The sequence below is a fragment of the Hetaerina americana genome, unplaced genomic scaffold (assembly GCF_022747635.1).
Source record: "Hetaerina americana unplaced genomic scaffold, ioHetAmer1.1.p SCAF_5, whole genome shotgun sequence".
NCBI lineage: Eukaryota > Metazoa > Arthropoda > Insecta > Odonata > Calopterygidae > Hetaerina > Hetaerina americana.
In genome coordinates this window covers 72,159,323-72,181,218 of record NW_027287095.1, presented here as the reverse complement: position 1 = coordinate 72,181,218, position 21,896 = coordinate 72,159,323, and the positions used below count along the sequence as shown (strand labels likewise).

General features: G+C 39.7%; 2 protein-coding genes across 2 annotated transcripts in view; one reads left to right on the top strand and one right to left on the bottom strand.

Moving 5' to 3' along the window:
* The window catches only part of AP-1-2beta (adaptor protein complex 1/2, beta subunit), a 103,899-nt gene that overhangs the window by 42,645 nt on the left and 39,358 nt on the right, over positions 1 to 21,896 (bottom strand). The gene's annotated exons all lie outside the window — the stretch shown is intronic.
* Positions 294 to 9,029, top strand: LOC139693812 (peptidoglycan-recognition protein SC2-like). Its single transcript, XM_071592100.1, has 4 exons — positions 294 to 447; positions 3,335 to 3,536; positions 5,943 to 6,061; positions 8,693 to 9,029. Exons 1-4 carry the CDS (start codon positions 375 to 377, stop codon positions 8,875 to 8,877), a joined length of 579 nt encoding a protein of 192 aa, XP_071448201.1. The 5' UTR covers positions 294 to 374; the 3' UTR covers positions 8,878 to 9,029.

Below are 21,896 nucleotides of genomic sequence, written 5' to 3'. Positions count from 1 at the left end.
CGACATTCCGTTCCAAACCTCTAGCACCAGCCCCACATCCGAGGATCGGCGCAGATAATCAAATTTTTTTCAGCAAGCACCAGCAGTTTTTTCTAGATCATCGGATAGGAGGAGGACCGAATACGAGACGACGGGTGACGAAGAGTGAGGAAGGAAAACGGGGATTACCCCTCCTTTCGTCCGGGGAACATCGCGATTGACGTGACCTTCTTACCCGGTCTCTTCAGAGTTCAAAGGACAGAGTGGTGCTGAGGGCAGCGAAGAGTGGGGGAGAGGTTTTTCCCCGCTCAAACGACAGTTCCATTCCCGCGGAATCATTTATTAGCATCGCCGTTGAATCGGGACTTAACTTTGCCCGCTCCGGTCGTTGCACGATGCAGTCTCCTCACCTTCGCTTCGTGGTGCTCCTCCTCGCCTTGGTGGTGCTGTGCCTCAGCGATGCTAACGGTAAGGCGGGCTGGGATTCCTTCGCGTTATTCTGTTTGGGTAGTGGATTTCAGCGGGCAATGACGCACTAATGGGGTGTTCTTAGCCACAGTTCCCTTGAATCTGTAGGGTGAACTAGGAAGTTGGAAGAAGAGTTGGATGGGACTAGGATGTTGTCGAGCCTCGAGAGTGATGACATTTTGACGGTGCCACCTCGATAAATCTTTAATTTTACGTATATGAACTGGTAATTATCGAGGCTGTGACGTAACGACCTCGATATTGTCATAGAACAACCATTTCGATACCTTAATGAATAACACCCACCGGACACCACCAAGTTTCGCCCAAATTTTTTGACTTTCTGGGTACCAGATCTTCCTGGGGAATCGCAGGCGGTACTGGGAAAGGAGCTGATCCCCTATCCTGAAAATGTGTGACTTTCATTCGGCGTTGGGCTTAGTACAGGGTAACTTTAGCCTTTCTCTATTTATTAATCTTCAAGCCAATTCAAACACGAGAATTCCACAATGTTAAATTCAGTTACCTTGTCCAGGGTTAGGGGAAATGCTACTTAAGGCTTACCCTACTGTTCCGTAGAATTCCCTCTGCTTCTGTAAGTTCGTTGAATTTGATTACTTGATGCAGCAGTATTTCGGATTTTAGCCCGAAAACGGCTGCATATTAGGGATTTAAATGATGGTTTTGGGCTTTAATTTGTTAAATTCGAGCATCTTTACAACATTAAATAAACTTTGTAACTTCCACGAGCCTACGTTTGATCTGAAACCAGTTTCACCAGGGACGGCCTAACATCTATTTAAATTACGTTATCGTATAACAATAGCATCATTTATAAACATCGTAAAAAACACAACAATTAAGATGACTCTGTATTCATGAACATGGCAGAAGCGAAAGAAGTAGGTAAGGATGGGGCAAAATGGAACGTATAACTAAAACATAAAGTTCTTTACGACAACCTAGAATAAGACTTTGATGACTGTGTCCGAACCGAAAGGGAAAATCAGATGGGGAATGCATATTTTAGCTGGCGAACTAGTTTTTCTTTAAACCATTGTGTGCATTACAAAGCGTTACTCATCTGGCTAAGATGATAAGCGGTATTGTGGTTACAGTTTTCAATTGTGCCATCTTAGGGGATTAAGAAGAACAAACGTGCGGCTAAGAAATGTATCATCCTAAAATGTTGGGGCGTACAAACTTGGTTTTGTTGTCATCACAGATTGTGCTTGAGATGCATGGACATTTGGGGTATCAACGATGAAGAATATTTCCCTTCTCCAGGTGGTCTAATTGACAAAAGAAGCAGTGAATAGCTGAAACCGGGTACCCTCTACATTTCTTAAATAATTTATTTATCAGGACTTGCTCCTCCTTTGACAGAGAGGTTTACCTTTAGATTTTCCGAATTTTTTAGATAAGACATACCTTAGATTTTCCGAATGAGTGCTTCCCATCTCATTCAATTTTACCCTGCGTTTCCTCATTAAATACCTCATTCTCTTCGCGAAGTCATGGATTGCTATGCGTGGGAATCCAGTGGGCGTATACAATTTGGCGGGTGGGTAACATGCAATGCGGGAGTTGGGAATGTTGAAGGATCTGATATATTGTTCTTTGTCGGACGGACTATTCCCAGGCCGCAGTGCCTGTCGCCATCACTCCTACTCTCACAAGCGTTAGTCTTGAGGTTGGCGAGGGGCTACTTCGCATTGATTTTCTCAGTCACATTCCGCAACTTCAACAGATAAAAGAAGCAAGCGGACCACGACTCCAGCACGAGCAAAATGACCAAGGGGACTGTCTTATACTCCGCACAAGTTCCTCTTTTTTCCATGGATCTACAGTCATTTGCAAAACCTGACCCCTTCGACAATTTTCCGCTAAATATCGCAGTTCTGCGCCAATACTTTCCATTTCATATGACCCATTTTTCGTATGTCGTAGTAGTAATTCTGAGGGGAGGCGACCGATAGCTAAGATCATTTGCGCCATCAGGAGTAATAATAAAATATTTAGTATGGTTCAGTGACAGGAAACAATCACAATTTACGATATATGGCACAAGTTCCATCGTAGCGAAACACTTATTTTACGAAAAATATACATTATACGTTTTACATAATTTATCTATGAAGTAATTTTTGAGAGAAAATATTAATTTGTGAATTTTATTCATAAGGTATCATATGACCATACAATGATATGGGTAGGTATGGATAAGTATTAAAGAAATACTCATACAACACCTATTAAGAGCTATTGTGACATACATAAAAAATAACCAGTTTGAAAATGAAAGTAGAAGCTCGAAAAATACAGATTTTGAATCGATTTACAGTTCCTACTTGTCTTACTGGGAGGGGTGTTACAAAGTTAGAGTGAAAGATAATTGGCATGCGATAGGGATGGGTGGGAGGTTTGGTAGCGTAAGGATTTTCGGGGAATGGAGGGAGAAGGTTGGGGAGAAACATTATGTCGACATTAGTCTATTCTTAGCAAAATTCGCGAGGAGGTCCAAAGTTTAATTTCTCGTCTAACAGACGGCATACCCTACTTGAAGTGCTCTCCACATAGAATCACAATTACGGTAACGGGATACCACCGGACAATCATGACGCCTACCACCGGGGGTCAAATCCGGGCCTTCGGGTAAGAATCCAGCGAAATAGACAACGTGGGGTTCAAGGCCGAACATCTGGTTCTCCATCTACCTCCTCCTCGTTGTCCACAATATTTACTCTTAATATCTCCTTAGGAACTTCTGTATCATTCATCCGTGTCACGTGTCCATCCCGTATCCATCTTGTCAATTCTACTACTCTAGTGGCTGGCGAGTCTTCATTAATGGAATATGAATCGCTATTATTTCAACCCTGCACAGGTTGTCCCACAATAATCAGCCGGTCGCAGTGGGGTGCCAGGGCCGCGACCAGGTCTACCACGATGAGGTCACCTGCAACCTACGCCATCATCCACCACACCGTCACCCCAAAGTGCACCACACTCTCCACCTGCAGGACCATTCTCCAGAGCATCCAGAACGATCACATTACCACCAGGGGTTTCGCCGACATCGGATACACGTAAATATTTCGCACCTCCACCACTAACTCCACTCCTCCTTCCCTGCTTGAAAATACTTTCAAATTAACGGAAATCACTGCTCCCTCCTATGAAACCATGCCATCAGACGAGTCTTGCTGTTGTATAGTAAATTATTAACGTTCTCATTTAGACGTTGCATTTTAATTTGGTAATGGCGATGGTAATGACCCAGGCAAATTCATTGAGACTCATGACGGATTGACTCAGTGATGTACCTTACAGCCGATTTCAATGTGTGGGTGATGGAGACTTGGTCGAACGGTTTTTTATTGTGTGCTTAGAAGACCCTTGAATGACTCTCCTCACTTGATACAGAAAGTGAAAATAAAAGCCCTCAAATTTTCGTCCATTATCTTTGCATTGGAAGTATTTAAATTTGACTTTGTAGCTTCCAGAGGGCCCGGACATTCTGCATCCGATTTCCATAGATTACGCGAACTGTTCTCTTCAAGGTAGAGTCTGCTAGGTGGAATGCATGCGAAATGGAAGAAGGGTTTATTGTAGTGCCAGGTGTAGGTTGTGTCTTGTTGGTCGACCTTAAGAAGTGTAGCCAATCTCAGTTATGTGTCAATCAAAGATCTACGTTAAACGGTAGACTTTCAATCTATTATCAATAGTATTCTACCGTCTAAGGTAGGTTTTGGATATACAGAGACCAAACGTACAACGATACACTTGTTTTGCTCTCTAATAAACAGAAAATGACATCCGATACTAAAATGAACCCCTCTTCAATTCCGCATACTTCGTTCCTCCCTTCATTCTGTCCAGCATGCCTATCCTACTCCTACTTCCTAGATCGCATACCAAACGTTCTCTCCTCTATCACGGTCTTTCCATTGCCAATCAAAACACTCAGCATTCACCTTTCTTATCTCCTTTGGATTTATCTTATCAATCCCTTCTCATCCCAAACTATGCCTAGCACGTCCTCGTTTGTTTTCCTTTCTGTCCATTTCAACTTTCCAATCTTCTCCACGCTCACATTTCAAAAGCCTCCAATCTCACATATCGCCTTGCTTCAACTACCATGTTTCAGTGCCGTACAAAACTACTCTCTTTATAAAAGGTTTGACGAGCCACTTCTTCACATCTTTACTCAACATCCCTGTCAACAATTCCCTTCTCCTTGTGAAAGCTTCTTTGCCTAACTCAATTAATCTGCCAAGAACGCTTCCGAGGTAGGTATACTATTCCACCTGCTCTAACTCCCATTTTAACATGGCATTTCCATTTCTCGAAAACCGTATAACCATTGATTTGTTTATTTTCATTTCCATCCCATGCCTATCGCACTGATTTTTCAATACGCTCAGCCCTGCTTGCAACTCCTTAGCTGACTGACACACTGAAGTTTGATCATTCGCAAACCTGATTTTATGAATTCCCCACCTACTTTCATGCCTATCTTCAGTTCTTCCCATGCCTCTTTTGCTACTTCCTCCGCATGTTCGTTGAAAATAACAGATGATAATGGATACCCCTGTCTCCCTTCTCTTCTTAATCTTTCCTTTACGGAATCTCCATCCACCACTCGCATATGAGCAGTCTGGGACGTGCAAAGTTTAATCTATTGGTCCGTTTATAGTCCATACTGCGATCACGATCAAAACAAGGCCAAAAACCCCATAATCTATTGATAAAAATGTTTACTCGTATACTGTATTTTCTTTCCGTTTCTCTTGAATCTTTCCTGGTTGATTCAATAATTTTCCTAACTTATCTTTGATTGTTTGCACGGATTTCCCTTTCTTATTTCTGACCGCATTTTAAACTTCCTGTATAGCGCACCAATTTCACCCTTTCCTTGTAAACTTTCCCTATTCTAGCCCTCCATCTTCCCCAACGATTCTTTCGTTGTTTGTTTTCCACCTCAGTTTATTATTCATCTCTTTATACCCTTCTGCCTACCTCCGTGTTTACGTTAATCCATTTCCTTATCGCGTCTATTATTGGAATCATTTCGTCTATAATCAATGCTTTCCTTGCCATATTCCTATTCACTGTTCCTAGAGTTTAGTTTGCGGCTTACAAAATCCCTAATTTGATATGTTCCCATTTTTCCTACTTAGTACCCAGATCCGTCCTCATTCATATCTTTTTCTTAAGCCTGCTGATACTCGTTTCTTGTTAGTAGTAACGAGTAGGCGTCATGCGTCATACGTTACTCGAGGGAAATAGTGTTGTCGCATCTACACCGGCATCATTGATCAGCCCCACCAGCCTAAGGGCAGGAGGTTTAAAAATTTGAACAGGGAGAATGCCTTTTCTCTCGAAATTTATGGGTAAAAAGCCTCCCTCGTAGGAACCCGGATGGCTTTCATTGCACGACATCTTCAGACATTCTATCAAATATATCTCGTGCATTTTATTCTACATTTCAGTTTCCTGGTGAGCAGTGATGGAAGTATATATGAGGGGAGAGGTTGGGACAAGGTGGGTGCCCATGCCGAGGGCTTCAACAGCAGGAGCATCGGAATATCCTTCATCGGAAACTTCCAAAGTGAGTGAAATATAATCGGTTACAACGCCCCTCGGATTCCCTATACACAAGGAGCAAAGCAGCCCGACTAAAATATGGAGTCACGCCACTTACCTAGCATGGGGAAAGCACGTTAGGGACGTCTGCGGTGCTGCTTTATTCATCAACTGATGGTGGGGAAATACTTGAGTGAAAATGTTAATGGGAGGTTTTATTTTGTTTTGCTTTAGACCTCGCTTAGTATTGTCGGCTTCGAGTACTTGGTACACTGAGCAGGCGGACCCCATTTCTAAATTGAACATGAGCCATAGAAAAGCTGACCGCATCGACAAAGTTATTGTTAACGAACAAAAAGCGTCAAATTTTAATTGGAAATTCTGGGTTGAGAGACAATTGAAGAACAAGGATTGAATTCACGGTTAGAACTATTAACATTATCATCATCTGGTAGTCTACCGTTTAAGATAGGTTTCGGATGGTAACAAGACTGAAAATTGCTATGTTTCTACGCCTCGCCCTACAACACACAACCTGACACCCCATGCTAAAATAAAATCTTCAATTCTGTATACATTCTACCTGCCTTCAGTCCATCCAACTTGCCTATTTATTCGCTCTATCTACCTCTCCTGTCTAATGTTCTCCCTTCAGTAGCACACTCTTCAACATTCCATCACTGAGAAAAACGCATTGCATCCTATTTGATTGCCTTCTTCAGATTCCTCCCCCACGCCATGCAATATTTTGTTTGTTTTGATTTACGTCCATTTTACGTTTTCCATCCTTCCCCACAACTACTTCTTAAAAGCCTCTAATCCATGGAAATCGCCTTGCTTCAACGACCGTGTTTATGAGCCCTACGAAACCACGCAGAATAAAAAAAATGTCACTATTTTTTCCTTAATTTACTAATTCAACGTCCCTGCCATCGATTCCTTCCTTGTGAAAGTTTTTTGTCTAGTGCAATTCTTCTCCTTAAATTACAACCATTTGGGACATCTTGGTTAAAAATATTGTCAAGATATGTCAACTGTTTCACCTGCTTTAGTCTATAAGCTTCCATTTTTAACGCTTGAATTAGAATTCATCTTTTTGGAAAAATTCATAACCTGTGTTTCGTTTACATTGATCCTCCTCTCATACCTGTCCAACTGATTTTTAATAAGCTACTTAGTGATTATAACTCCTTTGAACTATTAGAAAAAAAAGAAAATCATGTGTTTAAATTTGACAAAGAAGAAATAATTTTAGCTTTGCCTATTGGCAGGCAAAACTGCGAGTATGAGTTTAGGTAAATACAAAGTCTGCCCCAAAAGTAGTATGACTTATTTTTTCCCGGATAGACGGACTTCAGAACTTTTGAGTTTCCGAAAAGGCTGGAAGCCGGTGACAGTTGACTCCCAGTCTTTGCGGAGTGCAGATCAATCGTTTGCGAAACCTCTATAACGTGACCTCGTTACGCTCTGTCATGAGACGGTTATTGGAACAGTGCTAGGCCATCAAATTTTGCGTGAAATTGGACAAACCCGGGGAAAAAACCCATAACATGCTCAATAGAGCTTCAGGTGGTAACGCCATGGTCAGATCGGTTGTTTCTGAGTGGCACAATTTTTTCTGGGATAATAGAGGATATGTTGAAGACGCCGGGCGTTCAGGACGCCCTTCGAACTTAAAAAGTGACGAAAATCTTGCAAGAGTGAAGGCTTTGTTAGACAGGGATAACATATTAAGTGCTCGCATGGTTTCTGACGAGCTCGTCATCCATAAAAGTGATGTGCATCGACTTGTGACCAAAAACATGGGCATGAGAATGATGTGTACGAAGTTGGGGCCGTGAGTGCTCTCAGACGAACAAAAGGAAACTCGTACGCGGATCTGCCAAGAGCTTCTCGACCCTGCCTCAACCTTTCTATAGCCCTTATGTTGCTGCACCAGACTTCTTCCTCTTCCCCCGCCTCAAATGCATTATGAAAGGACGTCACCACGGCTCGGTGGAAGCGTTACAACAAGCCGTGACGAGGGAGCTTAGCAGCCTTACGGGCGCCGCCTTCCAGAAGGCGTACGAGGCGTAGAAAACTCGCTGGCAGCAATGATGCTACTTCGAAGATTTTGAGTAAAAGTATCAATTCTAGCAATACATTATTTTAAATCAACTTAGCCCTACTACTTTTTGGAAAGTCTTGTAGAGTGCCAATCGATATAGGAATCCTTCCCTTTGCACAATTCGTGAACGCATCAGCAGAAAACATCACGCTCGACAATTTTAAGTACCAGAAATGAACATTTCATCAAAGAATGAAATTCACCAATTATACGACCCGTGTGTACGCCAGCGGGTGGTGACATAACACCTACGGCCACCACCCTTGTTGCTGTTTTGTATGGTGAGATTCAAGCATACATCAGTGGACCATCATCGAGTTGGTACGAGCTTATAAAACGTTTATCCTTTTAATTTATTATTGATTTTGGTGGTTTCGGGGTACAAAATTTCGAGTTGGGTAACTAGATGAGTACATGTTTTTTACAATTTTTCTCGCCAAAATTTTGTCGTGTCGTGCTTCATCATAATTAGTTAGAAAGTCTGGACATGGTTTACCTATCGCTCTTATTAACCTACTTATGCAAGTTTTTCTCTCTAATTCTTCCCAGATGAAGATCCAACGCAGCAGCAGCAGAATGCAGCCCAAAGTTTGATCGCGTGCGCCGTGTCCCGTGGTAAGCTGCGGAGCGCTTACAACCTGCTGGGGCACCGTCAGACCAAATCCACCGAATGCCCGGGAAGCAAGCTCTACAGTATCATTATGAGATGGGCGAATTGGAAGAGGAACCCGTAGTAACTTATAAAGGCAGCCGAACCTATACCGATGCACACTTCACGGGGATGAATCCTCGAAATACGAAATTAAAGAAGTGATGAGGCGGGCAGTTTTAGCTGCGATCGATTTCTTTCTACTAATCGCAATAAAAATTTTTCCCAAACATAAAATGTATGTTGCCATTATCCTTCGCCGTTTATTAATTTTTTTAACAAGGATTTCATACACAAAGCAACCAGCAACGAGCCCCACTTACCCTCTTTTTACGCGTGCATTTGCAACCACTGGATGTCATGAATGCGACGGTAGCATAAGCATGTAGACGGTAGTAGTAAGGTGAGTTGTAATTTATTGTTATTTTCATAGAATGAAATAATTCTGGTGAAAATAATTTACTCCAGTTCTCAGAAATTATTCGCATGAGAAAGCGATCGACAAACATAGTGGGATTTTTTCACGAAGACTATCTTTGTATTTACGTGATTACTATCCCATATTTTAATATTAAATTAATTGAAATGAGGTACCTTGTTCTATCCCATCGAATATTAACTAAAACGTGAAAGAAACGTATTTGCTGGGATTACATGCTATGCAATACATACCTAGCACTTTTTATCTTAGCTCGTAATACATTTCCTCAGAAAAAATCACTCACATGACCTGATTTCAACTTCAGAGCGTTATCATTAAGTTTTATGTCGAAACTAAATTGAATGGTTCAATATCCCTAGAATTGTATTTTTCACTAGGAAAATACCGAATATGACAACTCTAGGTGTGACGAACGGGATACCATGTAGAAAAAAATATCTTTGGTTAGCATTTCCTGTAAGGTAAACGTAAGGATTTAAGTTATTCTTTTAGAAATATTAGTTTTTCTGAGTAATTTATCTCTAAAAATTCACTTTATGGTCCAAATCATTGACTAGAGGCCAATATGGGGTGTTGTGTGCCAGGATGTTAGTCAAATTATGATTTCCGATTATGATTTTCGATTCCCGACTCGGGCATCGAAACGTCGGCAGCTATGAAGCCTTTGACCCGGTGGAAGACCCGAGAAGAATACACCCAGAAAAATCTCCTGTTTCTGATTGAAAAACCCAGACCAAACTTAAAACCCAAAGATGGCAAAAGAAGATATGTATGGCTGCGCGCTATTCCACGCAAGGACTGAAAATTCATCATCAAGCCTCACTCAGTGTGCATCTTGAATTTGTGAATTTTCAAGAGTAATCCCTTTAAGTTGCAAATATTTAAAAATGCACATATTGCGAAGGACATTCCTCTTGCCTTCCCAAAATTGTGCGATGCAATAACTCGATTATTTGAAAATTTACATGTGTATCTAACCAAAAAAACTACGCAAAGAATATAACATCAGGGAAACATTTGGGCGACATAATGAGCAGGTAAATCCCTTGGTGCATCCTAGCCCACCTTCCTAAACTATGGTGATGTCAGTAATTACGCTGATATTATCGAAGAGTTCCCATGAATTTAGACAACTTTCAGCGCAGAGTGCAACCATTTGACAGGCACGATATCTCACCCAATCGCACGGAGATGTGGATTTTGTTGATGGGAGGGATTTAGAGAGAAGCTTGATGGCTTTCAGTACTTCGGAAAGGTTGGAAGGACGACGAAAAATAAAGGAGGGGCATGTCGGGAAATTGTTATTGCGCCTGTTTTGAAAAATTTAATAGGAACCTTTAAAAATCTGCTAGATAAACACTATACTTAAACCCCTAAATATTTACATGAAAATTTAACGTGCAATTACTGTCTAAGAAATCGTAGCACTGGAAGTCAAACGGTAGATCTTTTTACTCTTTATCATCGGATTGCTGTGTTTCAAAGATCATTTCATTTCTCATCGCCTAATCCGGGGGTTTCCTTACTGTATATTAAAAAGTCTAGCAACAAAAACGATTTTAAGAATAATATGTCAAACTACTTACGTAATAAATATCTGTTAACTATTTCAAAGATATGCTTTATAAGGCACATGATACTATAACTACTTTGTTGTCATTTATTATTTTTAAGCATGTATATTTATATCTGTGTAAAACAGGTATTATTACATTACATAAAGATATTACCTGTATGTAATGGCGTACGACTCGATTCAATTAGTAGATTTGAGTCATGGCCATTGGAACTGATTCTTTCAGACCAAGTCAGTTTCTTTATTTATTCATTTCGTCCCCAACTTATCAAACACTAATAGTTACTTAATAATAAACATAAAAGTGCACATTTTATGCATCTAAGAGTCAGTATATTTAAAGACACACAAGATATAAAGAGTTAGTCCTTTGTCACCGTTCACCCGAAATATGTGCAAAATTAAAACGGTGCGGCCGTTAATAGTAGTAGCGGTATTTAGGGGAGGCGACCGACAGCTGAGGTCATTTGCGCCATAGGGGATGGACAGAAAAGGATGAAGGGTGGAGAGAAACCCGGCGTCGGCATTAGTCTACTCTTTACGAAAGGCGCCAAGGGATCCGCAGCTTAAAGTCCCATCCGACGGACGGCGCACTCACTCAAAGTACCCTCCACAAAGCACCCCAAGCAGGGAGATGCCTCTGAAAAATATTCAACAACGCTGGGATTTGAACCCGGACCCTCTGAGTGGAAAGCCAGTACGTTAGCCCCCGCACCATTTCGATCCCCGCCGTTAATAACATGATAGAATTCAGTGGGTACATTCAAAAAATTAAAATAAGAGGGGGGAAGTGGGGAGGAAGTGCTCAGTGAAAGATAATGAACGGTGCGTCCAAGTCTCCAAAAGAGCTATTTTAAATCATGGTTCGGTGTTCGTGAATTTCCTAACTTCCGCGAGTGTGTGACTCTACGGTTTATCGTATTAGGCCGAGGTCTCGAGCAGTAACTGGAGGAATGGATTCAAGGCTGGGTCATTACGCCACTCCCCGTAAACTGTGGGCCTTATGTCCCCCAAAACCTTTTCCCATTCCTCCGCCCAACTGACCGAACAATCACTAAAGCCCGGGGGTTTCTTCATATGTGTATTATATTCACCCTGAGATCAGATAGATTTTTTCTGAAGGAGAAAAAATGACCAAACATACGTACAGGTAAATTCGTCGCGTCAAGTTCTCCCCCTCGGTAGGTACGAATCTGGTAATCAGATTTCGGACAACTGACTAGGTGACACATAAGTACATATATAATTTGCATTCCATTTATTCGTTCGTCATATCTAACGTAGCTGGGTGATTCTCAATTATTTCTCTAAATATCACTAAATTATAGCAAGCCCTCACTCCTTATATTCAAAAAGACGTAATATAGGAAATAGATAAATGGCTGTGAAGGGAGAGTACAGTAATTCCGTCGTCATTTTGAACATTTCGAAACATTTTTAAAAGGCCATCAAATGGGAATATATTGGGAATGGATTTATTGTTAAGACGTTTCTACTTTGATTCTTTTACTTATCTTCAGCCCACCTGACTTCATTTTTCTAGCCAAAGAGTGAGTTACTGATCCATTTCGGAGATTGTGCTGGTGTCAATCAAGAGGAATGACTTCAGCTCAGAAGCAACTGGAGTTGAAATATTAGTATGAACTACAAATGTCACTAGATTCAACGCATTCCGGGACCGCGGCTCTTTCCATGATGTTGCCCACAACGACGATGTCTGATTCATCCCTCCTTATTTTATTTACTGTGAGTTGACGCGCGATAGACAAGTGAGATAATATTTCTCAATGATTGAATGAATCTCTTTGATGACTCTATGATACTTCTCAATCTCGCTTAATTTTCCCTGCAGTTTCACAGTGAGCTCTTCATATTCTCGCATTGTTCTTCTGCATATTGTTAAAGTACTCGGCTACCGTGGGTGAAAATGAAATCTCTTGATGTGTACCTATTTACCTTAACAATAATGATTTTACAGAAGTTTTTGAACTCCCCTACCTAAAAAATACTGTCAGAGTAGACCGTATTATGAATATTAAGAGTGATCATAACTAAGAATACTACGATAAAATCTTGCGGTCAACTCTATCCCTAAAAATTCTATGGATTAATCCGTAAAAACTCTTCCTCCTACGTTTTTCTAAACTTTAAATAGTTCCGCGGGAGTATTGTCCACCCTCACGACCTAACTTTATATTTCAATTCCCATAATGCCCTTTCTATCCGGCCATCAAGAATGCCCGGACCTAAGCTATGTTCATATAAGCTAGCTGTTCTAATATATTTACCATTTCGTCCATCTCTCGTGAATCTTTCCTGGATGATATAACAATTTTCTTGCCTTATCTTTGGTTGTTTTGACAGATTTTCCCCCATTTTACTTTCTGACAGTGCTTCTACCTTCCTGTATAGCGCACCCATTTCACCCTTCATTTTTAAACTTTCAACATACTCGCACTGCGTCTTCCACCAATCTTCTTTCTCCCTATTTATTTTCCACCGTAGTTTATTATCCAATTATTTATACTTCCTTCGGCATTAACACTCTTCAATTTCCTTCTCTCGGCTAACTTCAGAATAATACCGTATGAAATTCGTGGTTTCCTTGTCTTTTTCCTTCTTACTGTTCTTATGATTCTGTTTGTAGCTTTCGATATACCTTTTTTGATATATTTTTTGCCGTTAAACCATATTCCTCAAACCTTACTACCATCTCTTCCTTCACCTACCGTCGCGTTCCGAACCCCCATCACTAGTTGCTGTTTCCCTTCAGGAACACATGGAATTACTATTATGTCCTCCAACTTATTGTATGTATACCCTATCGAATTCTCCCTCCCCATGGTTGCTTGGTATCATATAGACCAAGACACCACTCGCTCTGTGCTTGCTACCCTTTTTCCTACATTTGCTTCAATGTTATATCCATCCCTCGCTAAATCTCTTTTTCGCCGCCACATACTCCTCTATAACTATCGCTCCAGTAATCCTCACTATCTTTCCATTTTACGTTGCATAACCCCTTAATATGTATACTTTCTCTCTCCATCTCTCACTTTATATTTTCTAACTTCCTTGTCCTCAGCACCAACCTAACATTTTAAGTCCTCATTGTACTTAGTTACGCCCTCCCCTGTGTCTTCTGTGCTCCCGCTGTCAATACAGCTTTTCAAGGATTTCGTCTGATAATGACGTAGAAGCGTGACTTTCGTGCTGCCGGGAACGATATACGGCCGATTGGGCCGAGTCCCGTAGTTGCCAGGACTCATTTTCTCTATACTGCTTATAATGGAAATCTTGGGAATAATAATTGAGGAGGTTTCCCATTGCTTTCCTCAACAGTGTTTTTGATGTGGTATCATCACTCGAATGTCCACCTCACTGGAGTCAGACGCTTTTGTAGCTGCCTCACTAAGGCACACGCTGCGAGGACTACCCTTTGTCTAGCTCCTACCTATCCTTCGAATTATCTGGTATGGGTGACTCAACTAGAGAAATTATCATTGCTGTCACCAGTACCGCTATAGGGTCATCAGAACCCGAAAGTCGTTCCATCACATCAAGGGATTAGTCTATGTAGTGGAAATTCGGTGTAATTAAATAAATTTAAATGTTTGGGACAGAAACACCGAATTGTAATCTCCCCTTTACGATCGCGTACACTCAATTATAGAAGTTCTCAACTTTATCGTTTATATAATTGAATACCGTTGTTCTACAATGGAACTGGTACTATTTTCTGCTGCACGCCTTGCAGAGTAATATAGTATGCCACGTGGAAAATCATAGTTGTGTTTGCCAATCCACTGTACATGTTGAATGTACACGCGCATTTACCTGGACTGGTAAAGTTACGTTTGTTCTTCAACCACTGATCAATTAGAAAAAATTATCGACGACCACCAGGATTATTTTTCGTGGGATCGAACCGAAAACTATGCGTCGAAAATTTTAATACACTCGAGGCTATTTTATGACTAAATTGTCAGCTGAGCTTAAATTTCATTTTACCCCACATTCTCCTCAGAGATCGTGTGTTCTAATTTTCTCTCGTACCCGCAGGCTGCGCAATCAACCCACATTTACACTCAACAATCGTATTAATGAACGTCCAACCCTCCGCGCATGCGCGGCCTTCGAACTGACGCGCGTGGATTTTCAGCGGCAGAGTGTGCAGTGCTGGACTCCAAAATGGACAAAAGCCGCCAAATGGATTCAGGACGTCCTCGGATGGGGTAAGAGCAAACTATTTACCAATTCATTATCCCAAAAATTTTAGCTCTGGAGCCCATGAATGTAGAGGGTGGTGAATAACAGTTGGAATGTACGTCCAACCCCATACGATAGACTCGACGAAATATTATTCAGGAAGTTTTGACCACGTGGTGGCGGAATTCAGTGGAGCGTGCAGGGTATTTAGGGAGAGAAAAACACATAGCAATTGACTGGAATAACTGTGCATTTGAAGTTGAAACCTAATTTGAAATGTATTCTTGCGTGCTGTCATGTCATGGGTGTTTGAGAGAACGTAATGACTTTGAAAGTTTAAACTCAGTCCCAATTTAATCAAATGGTCGTCTCGGCAGGCATTAGATATCATTGCAGTTCAGTTTCTGGTGTCGGCAACAAATATATGATATGCCTACAATTCATTCCATAATTTTCTTCCTGCCAAGGAAAAAGGTTATCGCAACGTCTTCGTATTAATTTAGTTTTAGTCATTCGTTCAGCTATACATTAACAAGACCTTCAAATTAAAATCTTAGCATACCTGATGATGCCGTATCACGTTGAAACGCGTCATACCCAAAAAATCTTAAAATAGTATTAAATTATTTAATTAATATGGAGGATACTCGTCGGTTCGATTTATTCGTAGACGAGTCCATGAGACCCGCTCTGTACGATACTCAGGTTCAATCGGCGATTCATTGAGCTAGAGTAACTAATGTAAATATATTTGGTTCTTCGTGCTCTAGAAACTTCCACAACGCACTTACAGACTTACGGAAAAATGTTACACGAAAATCATACTGTCGCAGGATGATGGAATTCATACCATAACATACCAGCTATGAACTTCGTAGCATAACGTACCAGCAATTGTAAGATACGGGATCAAATCTTGGTTTAGTCAAATTATTTTATCCTGGCGCAACTTTCCCTATTCCATGGCGAAAAAGATTCCAACGGATAATGGAACTGTCACGCACGAGAAAAAAAAATGAAGGAGATTAAGGCATACGGACAGAACTTTTCTTCACTTACCAAGGGAAGCCTCTTGTTTTATCTCTCCAAATAGTGTGGAATAATCATTTCAAAAAAGGGCTGAGAACTCTTTCAACTCTATACTCAAGTCTCATTTCCGGAAGGTCACGCCCACAAATTAATTTCATAAGTTGTAGGCGACCTCAAGCTACAAAATTTTCTCAGACACTCCCCAAATAAATTTCCCAACGCTATGATTTTTCATTAATTTAACACTATTCTAATAAATTAATTTATTGCTATGCTATTTGATGATGGTAAGAAAATAGTTTTTTTAACAGATTACATATTGTCTTCGCCTTGATTTCCAATCTAATACTATCTTCATCTGGTTTCTCATTCGATTTAGTGTTTCTTGCGCAGGTCTGCATTAAAAGTCAGTTTCCAAATGGGGGAGGGGTAACAAAAGAAGAATATAAACACTTATTTAGAGAGAGAGAGAAGCAGTACGATTCTCCTGCAAATTTTAGGCGAGAACAGGGAGTCAAAAACCGAGAGTTGTGAGGCCAGCCCGAAGGAATAGACGCGATATAACCTGATTTGGAGTTTTCTTGAAATGAGTACTGCGAAACATCCACTGCCGTCAAGTAATTAAAAAACAGGATACATAGGTTCTACAAAAGTCAACTGTAGCCTGAGACTAAAACATAAAATATCGTAAGAAAAGCTCATATTTTCTGCTGTCAAAAAAAGTCAGTGAAAACAAAATTGAGGTCGAAAACCCCGAAGCTTATTTTACTTCGCAGCAGAAGCTGTTAGACAGCACGACTGCCTGCATAATTCTCAAAGTCACGGTTGAATGCGTTTGCTAGTTCAACCGCTCGGCTTCCAGAAGCCTATCTCGTGAGTAATCGTGGCCTGGATGAATGATGGCCCCTATGCAGCTCGATCCCTTTTCTAGCCGTAGGACGAAGAGAAACAAACAAGCAGGCATCCTGATGCCGTCGGAGCTTTCTCTCCACAAATGTTATTTTTAACCGTAATCTCGTGCGCAGAAATAAGTGGAAACATACAATGCAATAAAGATTCAGGGGTTACGCCGTTAAAATTTAAAAAAATAAATACGAGGATGACTGATTCTGGTGATATCCTTTTACTTTCTCTTAATTTCTGTTAATTGCAACCATTGGTTTTCAGCCACTACCTCACCTTCATTACCTTTTGCAACCCGAATGAGCGGTACTCAGAAACGTGCGTCGTTGAAATAAAATTGCAAATAATGGAGTAACGATACGTTATGAAAAAAAAACAAATGAAATGTTCAGTCGTCCATTTTGTTAAGACCTATTTTTAGCCACCCTTGATATACAAGTATGCACGGCCAAAACACTAAAGGGTTCGTTTACGTGTCATAGCTACGAATCAAATATTGTAGTTAAGCGGCTTTAAGTTAGGTTTTCAAATATCATTTAATCGATTGAAACGCTATCAAACATAAAAATTTTACAATATTTTATGTCAAGGATTTTATGAAAATCAGTGATTGTTTTCAGAGGACTTGAAAACTGACATGTAGATTTAAGAGACGGACTTCAGGTGGGCACAATCTGTCTGAGAGATCTAGCTGTTCAATAATTCCCATAAAATAGACATCGGCGGCTGTAAAATAAGACCAGCATTGCATGGCCACCACCTCATTGACCTCAAGAAACCTCGCAGGCAAGATTAGTCCCCCACCATATCTCCTCAATAAATAAATACGTTTTTTTAACATTATTTTCCTCATTATGTGGAAATAACTTCGGAGTCACTATCAGTTGTGATTTTTTCATTTTTTTTAACGAGTGTCTTTTTGTTCAGAGGAGAGAAGGGAGAAGACATCTATCACTCATCTAATGCCTGATTGATACCAAAATGGCTATCGTAATGGTAATTTCACCGATTTGCATGTGTGAATGAAAAGTGAAAGTGAAAAAAATGTCTCAAATACATGGCTTTTATCACATATCTATGCATATGCATGCGCAGGGAAGAGATGATTCTGAGAGTAATTATGCTCTGTTATTAATATGTGAGATGCTGAATAAGCGTTTGCGAAGAATACGAGAGATGTTGGATGTTGGAACGGACCACCATTTGGTAGTCTCAAAAATTGGATCTGGTGAAAAATTGATTCGCTAGTGAGACTAGAGCGCATAAGGAAGTGACTAAGAGTACAATTAGAAAAGCAGTGAGAAAAAAGGTAAGGAAACAGTATAAATATAGAATCAAGGATATACTTAACTCGATTCAGGAGGAACAGTTATCATATATCAAGGGCTACGCTACAATATATCCTTAGATAATGGTATAAAGTAACATGACGCCAAGAACTCATAAAACAAAAAAGACTTGAAGATAAATGAAGTACTTAAGGGTTGGGAAGATTATTTCAAAAGTCACCAATCAATTTTATAATAAATGTGTTTATCTACACTTTCCTGAAGTAATCAGGATCTTTATCAGATTATTTCATGATGCGAAGTAGTTCAATATTATTTCATCGGTAAATACATCATGATTTACTCTTTTCTTTAAAGTTAAGGATATCGTTAGGTGAATAAGTGTTAACAAATAGACGAGAGTAGATGGAGGCACCCTAAATAAAGACGTAAAGAAAATATTAGGGAAAACTTCAATATGGAGCGTAGTTTTGTATGGGTCGGAAACTTGGCCATTGAGACAAGAAAATAAGCGTAGATCGGAGGATTTTGAGACGTGGGTGTATAGAAGAATGACGAATATGAAATGGATTGAAACGAACGATCAAGTTCTAGGCAAGGTAGGGGAATAAATACTGTTGCTGGGAGAAATTCGAAGAAGGCAGGACAAGTGGATGTAGGAGATATTTAGAGGTAATGTGGGGGAAGAGGGAGAATTCCGGCAAAAAAGAGGCAAAAGGAGGAAAAGAATAGGCATTTTGGATGGAATTAAAGGAGAAAAGAATATAAGCAGAGCTAAAGAATGAGTTATTTTAATTTTTAGTGTGGGGTTGCAGGATATTTTTATCATGTTAGTTATGACTTGGGAGTACAGTTGCGCGTAGTGACAGGGTCCGTCAAAAACCTACCATAAGTCCATCGACTACTGCTAATAATAATAAACCGAACCGGTAAACTACTAATACTTATTTATGATAACCATTGTCTAACGCATATTACAAAGTAAGCCACTGAAAAAAAAGTTTGTAAGGTAATTTAATTTCGTTAAATGGTATGATAATATTAATTTATTCTGGCTTTTCATTCTAGTACTTCGTTGTTAATGTCAGCAAGTAATCCAAATAATTTGGCGTAGGACCATTTTATTCTACAGAAGAAAAGTTATAACTGGCATTATATCGATGATCAATAATATAATAATCGATAATTAATAAAAGTAATAATCGACCCTATCGATAATTCAACCAACCTAATTTTGTAAGCATTATATTTATCATAGTTCATATGTATATCACATATTTTCAATAAAAACATATTCAATTGTTCCCGGCTCAACCTTGTGGAAATTCATTTTAATAAAATTTAGAATACAAAGTAACTTTCCACTGTCCTTTATTAGCGTACAACCGGTTTCAACGCTCAAGCGTCCTGATGATGACGCTTGAGCGTTGAAACCGGTTGTACGCTAATAAAGGGCAGTGGAAAGTTACTTTGTATTCTTAATTTTATTAAAAACATATTGGGCGGAATGCACAGCCTACAAGTATTTCTTGTATTTCTTTGAGTTTGCTTCCCCATAAATAATAAAGTCAGACTTTAAGCTTGACCAGAGTTCGTTAAGAGAGAAATTTAGTAATCGGAGAAATGCAAGTCAACGTAAGTTTTATTAATATTCTTAACTACCTATTGAATTATTTCGTCCACCAAACTTGAATTTTTCAGCGGTGAGGCCTCCAAAGCACTTTATTCATCGTACTTTGGAAACGTCAATATTAGAGTTTTAGGTTACATTTACATAGAGTTGACTCATATTTTATATCTTCCACCCGTATGTCAGACGATGACTATATCTTCCTTTCCCTTTTTCATGTTTATTTTTAATTATTTGTAGAACATACATAATCTATTTACTTGACCCGATTCCTCGTATACTCTTTCATGGACTATACATTTACCTATGCAACGTCTAGATTTCTCACAGAGATAGGGCATCGACTGCAAATTTTTGACATCGACAGTGTAATAATTAATTTTAAGTCTCATGGTCATTTCATTTCAAAAGTGCTCCTAAAATTTGATTATTATCCATAAAAATCATTTCTAATTATTTATCACCATTTGCGTGACTGAACGCTTTTATTAACCACTATTATTCATATAATATGCTATAGTAATAAGTATCTCACTACTTATTCAGGAAATAAATTTTCTTCCAAGACTTGACTCACACACGACTTCTTTACCAACTTTATATGATTAATTTTTTTATTTCAGCATTCAATGCAAACAAAAACGGTAAAATAAATCGGTCCTCATTATCCTTGCTACTAATCTTCTTCTTACACGTATAGTTATCCTTAAGTAACCACAGAGCAGACCGAAAGTCCCCATATCTTATAACCAATACTGTTTCATCCTCATTATATCTAAATTTTAAAGTCATTTTCAGAACACTTATACATACGTATACTAAATTACTAGCTAGGATTTCACCTATTGTGAAGTAAAGGTTAATAATGCTATAATTATGACTAATCCTCGGGGTACCCTAAACTTTACATAAAACCTCTTTGGATCTTTTCATCATAGATGATAGTTGCCAATCTAAAATTCAAAATGGTGATTACTCACTGCATGACAATAACTCAAACTGTTGATACGTTTCCGAACGCGTTTTACCCAATTTATTTTCGAATCGTCCAACCGTATTATGCTCATTCACATTTTCACACATTCATTTGGTGTCTATTACCGCCTAGTAATTGGCCATGGATAAATTCCATCAAAAGCCTATGAGAGCAATTTGAGGAACGTTCAATTAAGAAAAGGATTTCCGTCACATTATCACTGTAATTAACAGAAGCCCATTAAGGAAATTTAATTATTACTGTGGTATGCCTAACACCAAATACCACTCCTATTTGAGGAGTTGGTTCTTGCAGTAACAAAATAGTACAAGTTAACTTCTTTAACTTCAGCGTGTCCTGTACTCGAGAATTTTAATCAAAAAGAGGGCTGCAGGGTCAATATTTAAATTAAGCTTAATTTCATATTAAGCTGAGTTCCACATAGAAGGGCCAACGAAATTAGGCAGGTCGTCAGGGAGGAAGAACTTGGACCAGAAGGCATCGCAGAAGGAGCTAGGTCGGGGGAGAGTTCTTGGAACACTTGGAAGAGAACTTCAGAACTCTCTGTCCTTCAGGAGGACAGTGAGAGTTTCGAGAGTGGGATTCGAGTGCGACTTGACGAGTTCATCGATCGCTTCCTTAAATTATATTGAAGAGGTACTTGTTTTGATCCGGTTGGGTGGTTGGGATGAGGTATGCGTATGCGTCATGATGCGTGAGCCTAGGGACCCAGACGCATGGAACGAGCGCCGCATCTTATTCCGTCAACCGGAGCGCGACTGACCAAGCACGGGCGAAGGTCAAAGAGAATCATCATTTAGTCATTCTCCCACATAATAATAGGAAAATAAGATATAATAATACTGATAAATGAAAGAAAATCTCATTCTGCAATGTTTCCTTTTGCGCGACAAATTATTATGGAGGCAGGGCTTAATCTATACAAACACTTGGTTTGAACGCCACAATAGGTGTAGGATGCCCGGGAATTGAGAAATATATGAATTAGACTATATAATGATTAGGCACAGATTGAGGGACTGAGTGGTT

Excerpts from the sequence above, each read along its gene's own strand:
- LOC139693812 (XM_071592100.1), top strand. The coding sequence starts at position 375 with ATGCAGTCTCCTCACCTTCGCTTCGTGGTGCTCCTCCTCGCCTTGGTG. Across the intron at positions 448-3,334 it reads GTGCCTCAGCGATGCTAACG|GTTGTCCCACAATAATCAGC; the intron begins GTAAGGCGGGCT and ends AACCCTGCACAG. Across the intron at positions 6,062-8,692 it reads CTTCATCGGAAACTTCCAAA|ATGAAGATCCAACGCAGCAG; the intron begins GTGAGTGAAATA and ends AATTCTTCCCAG.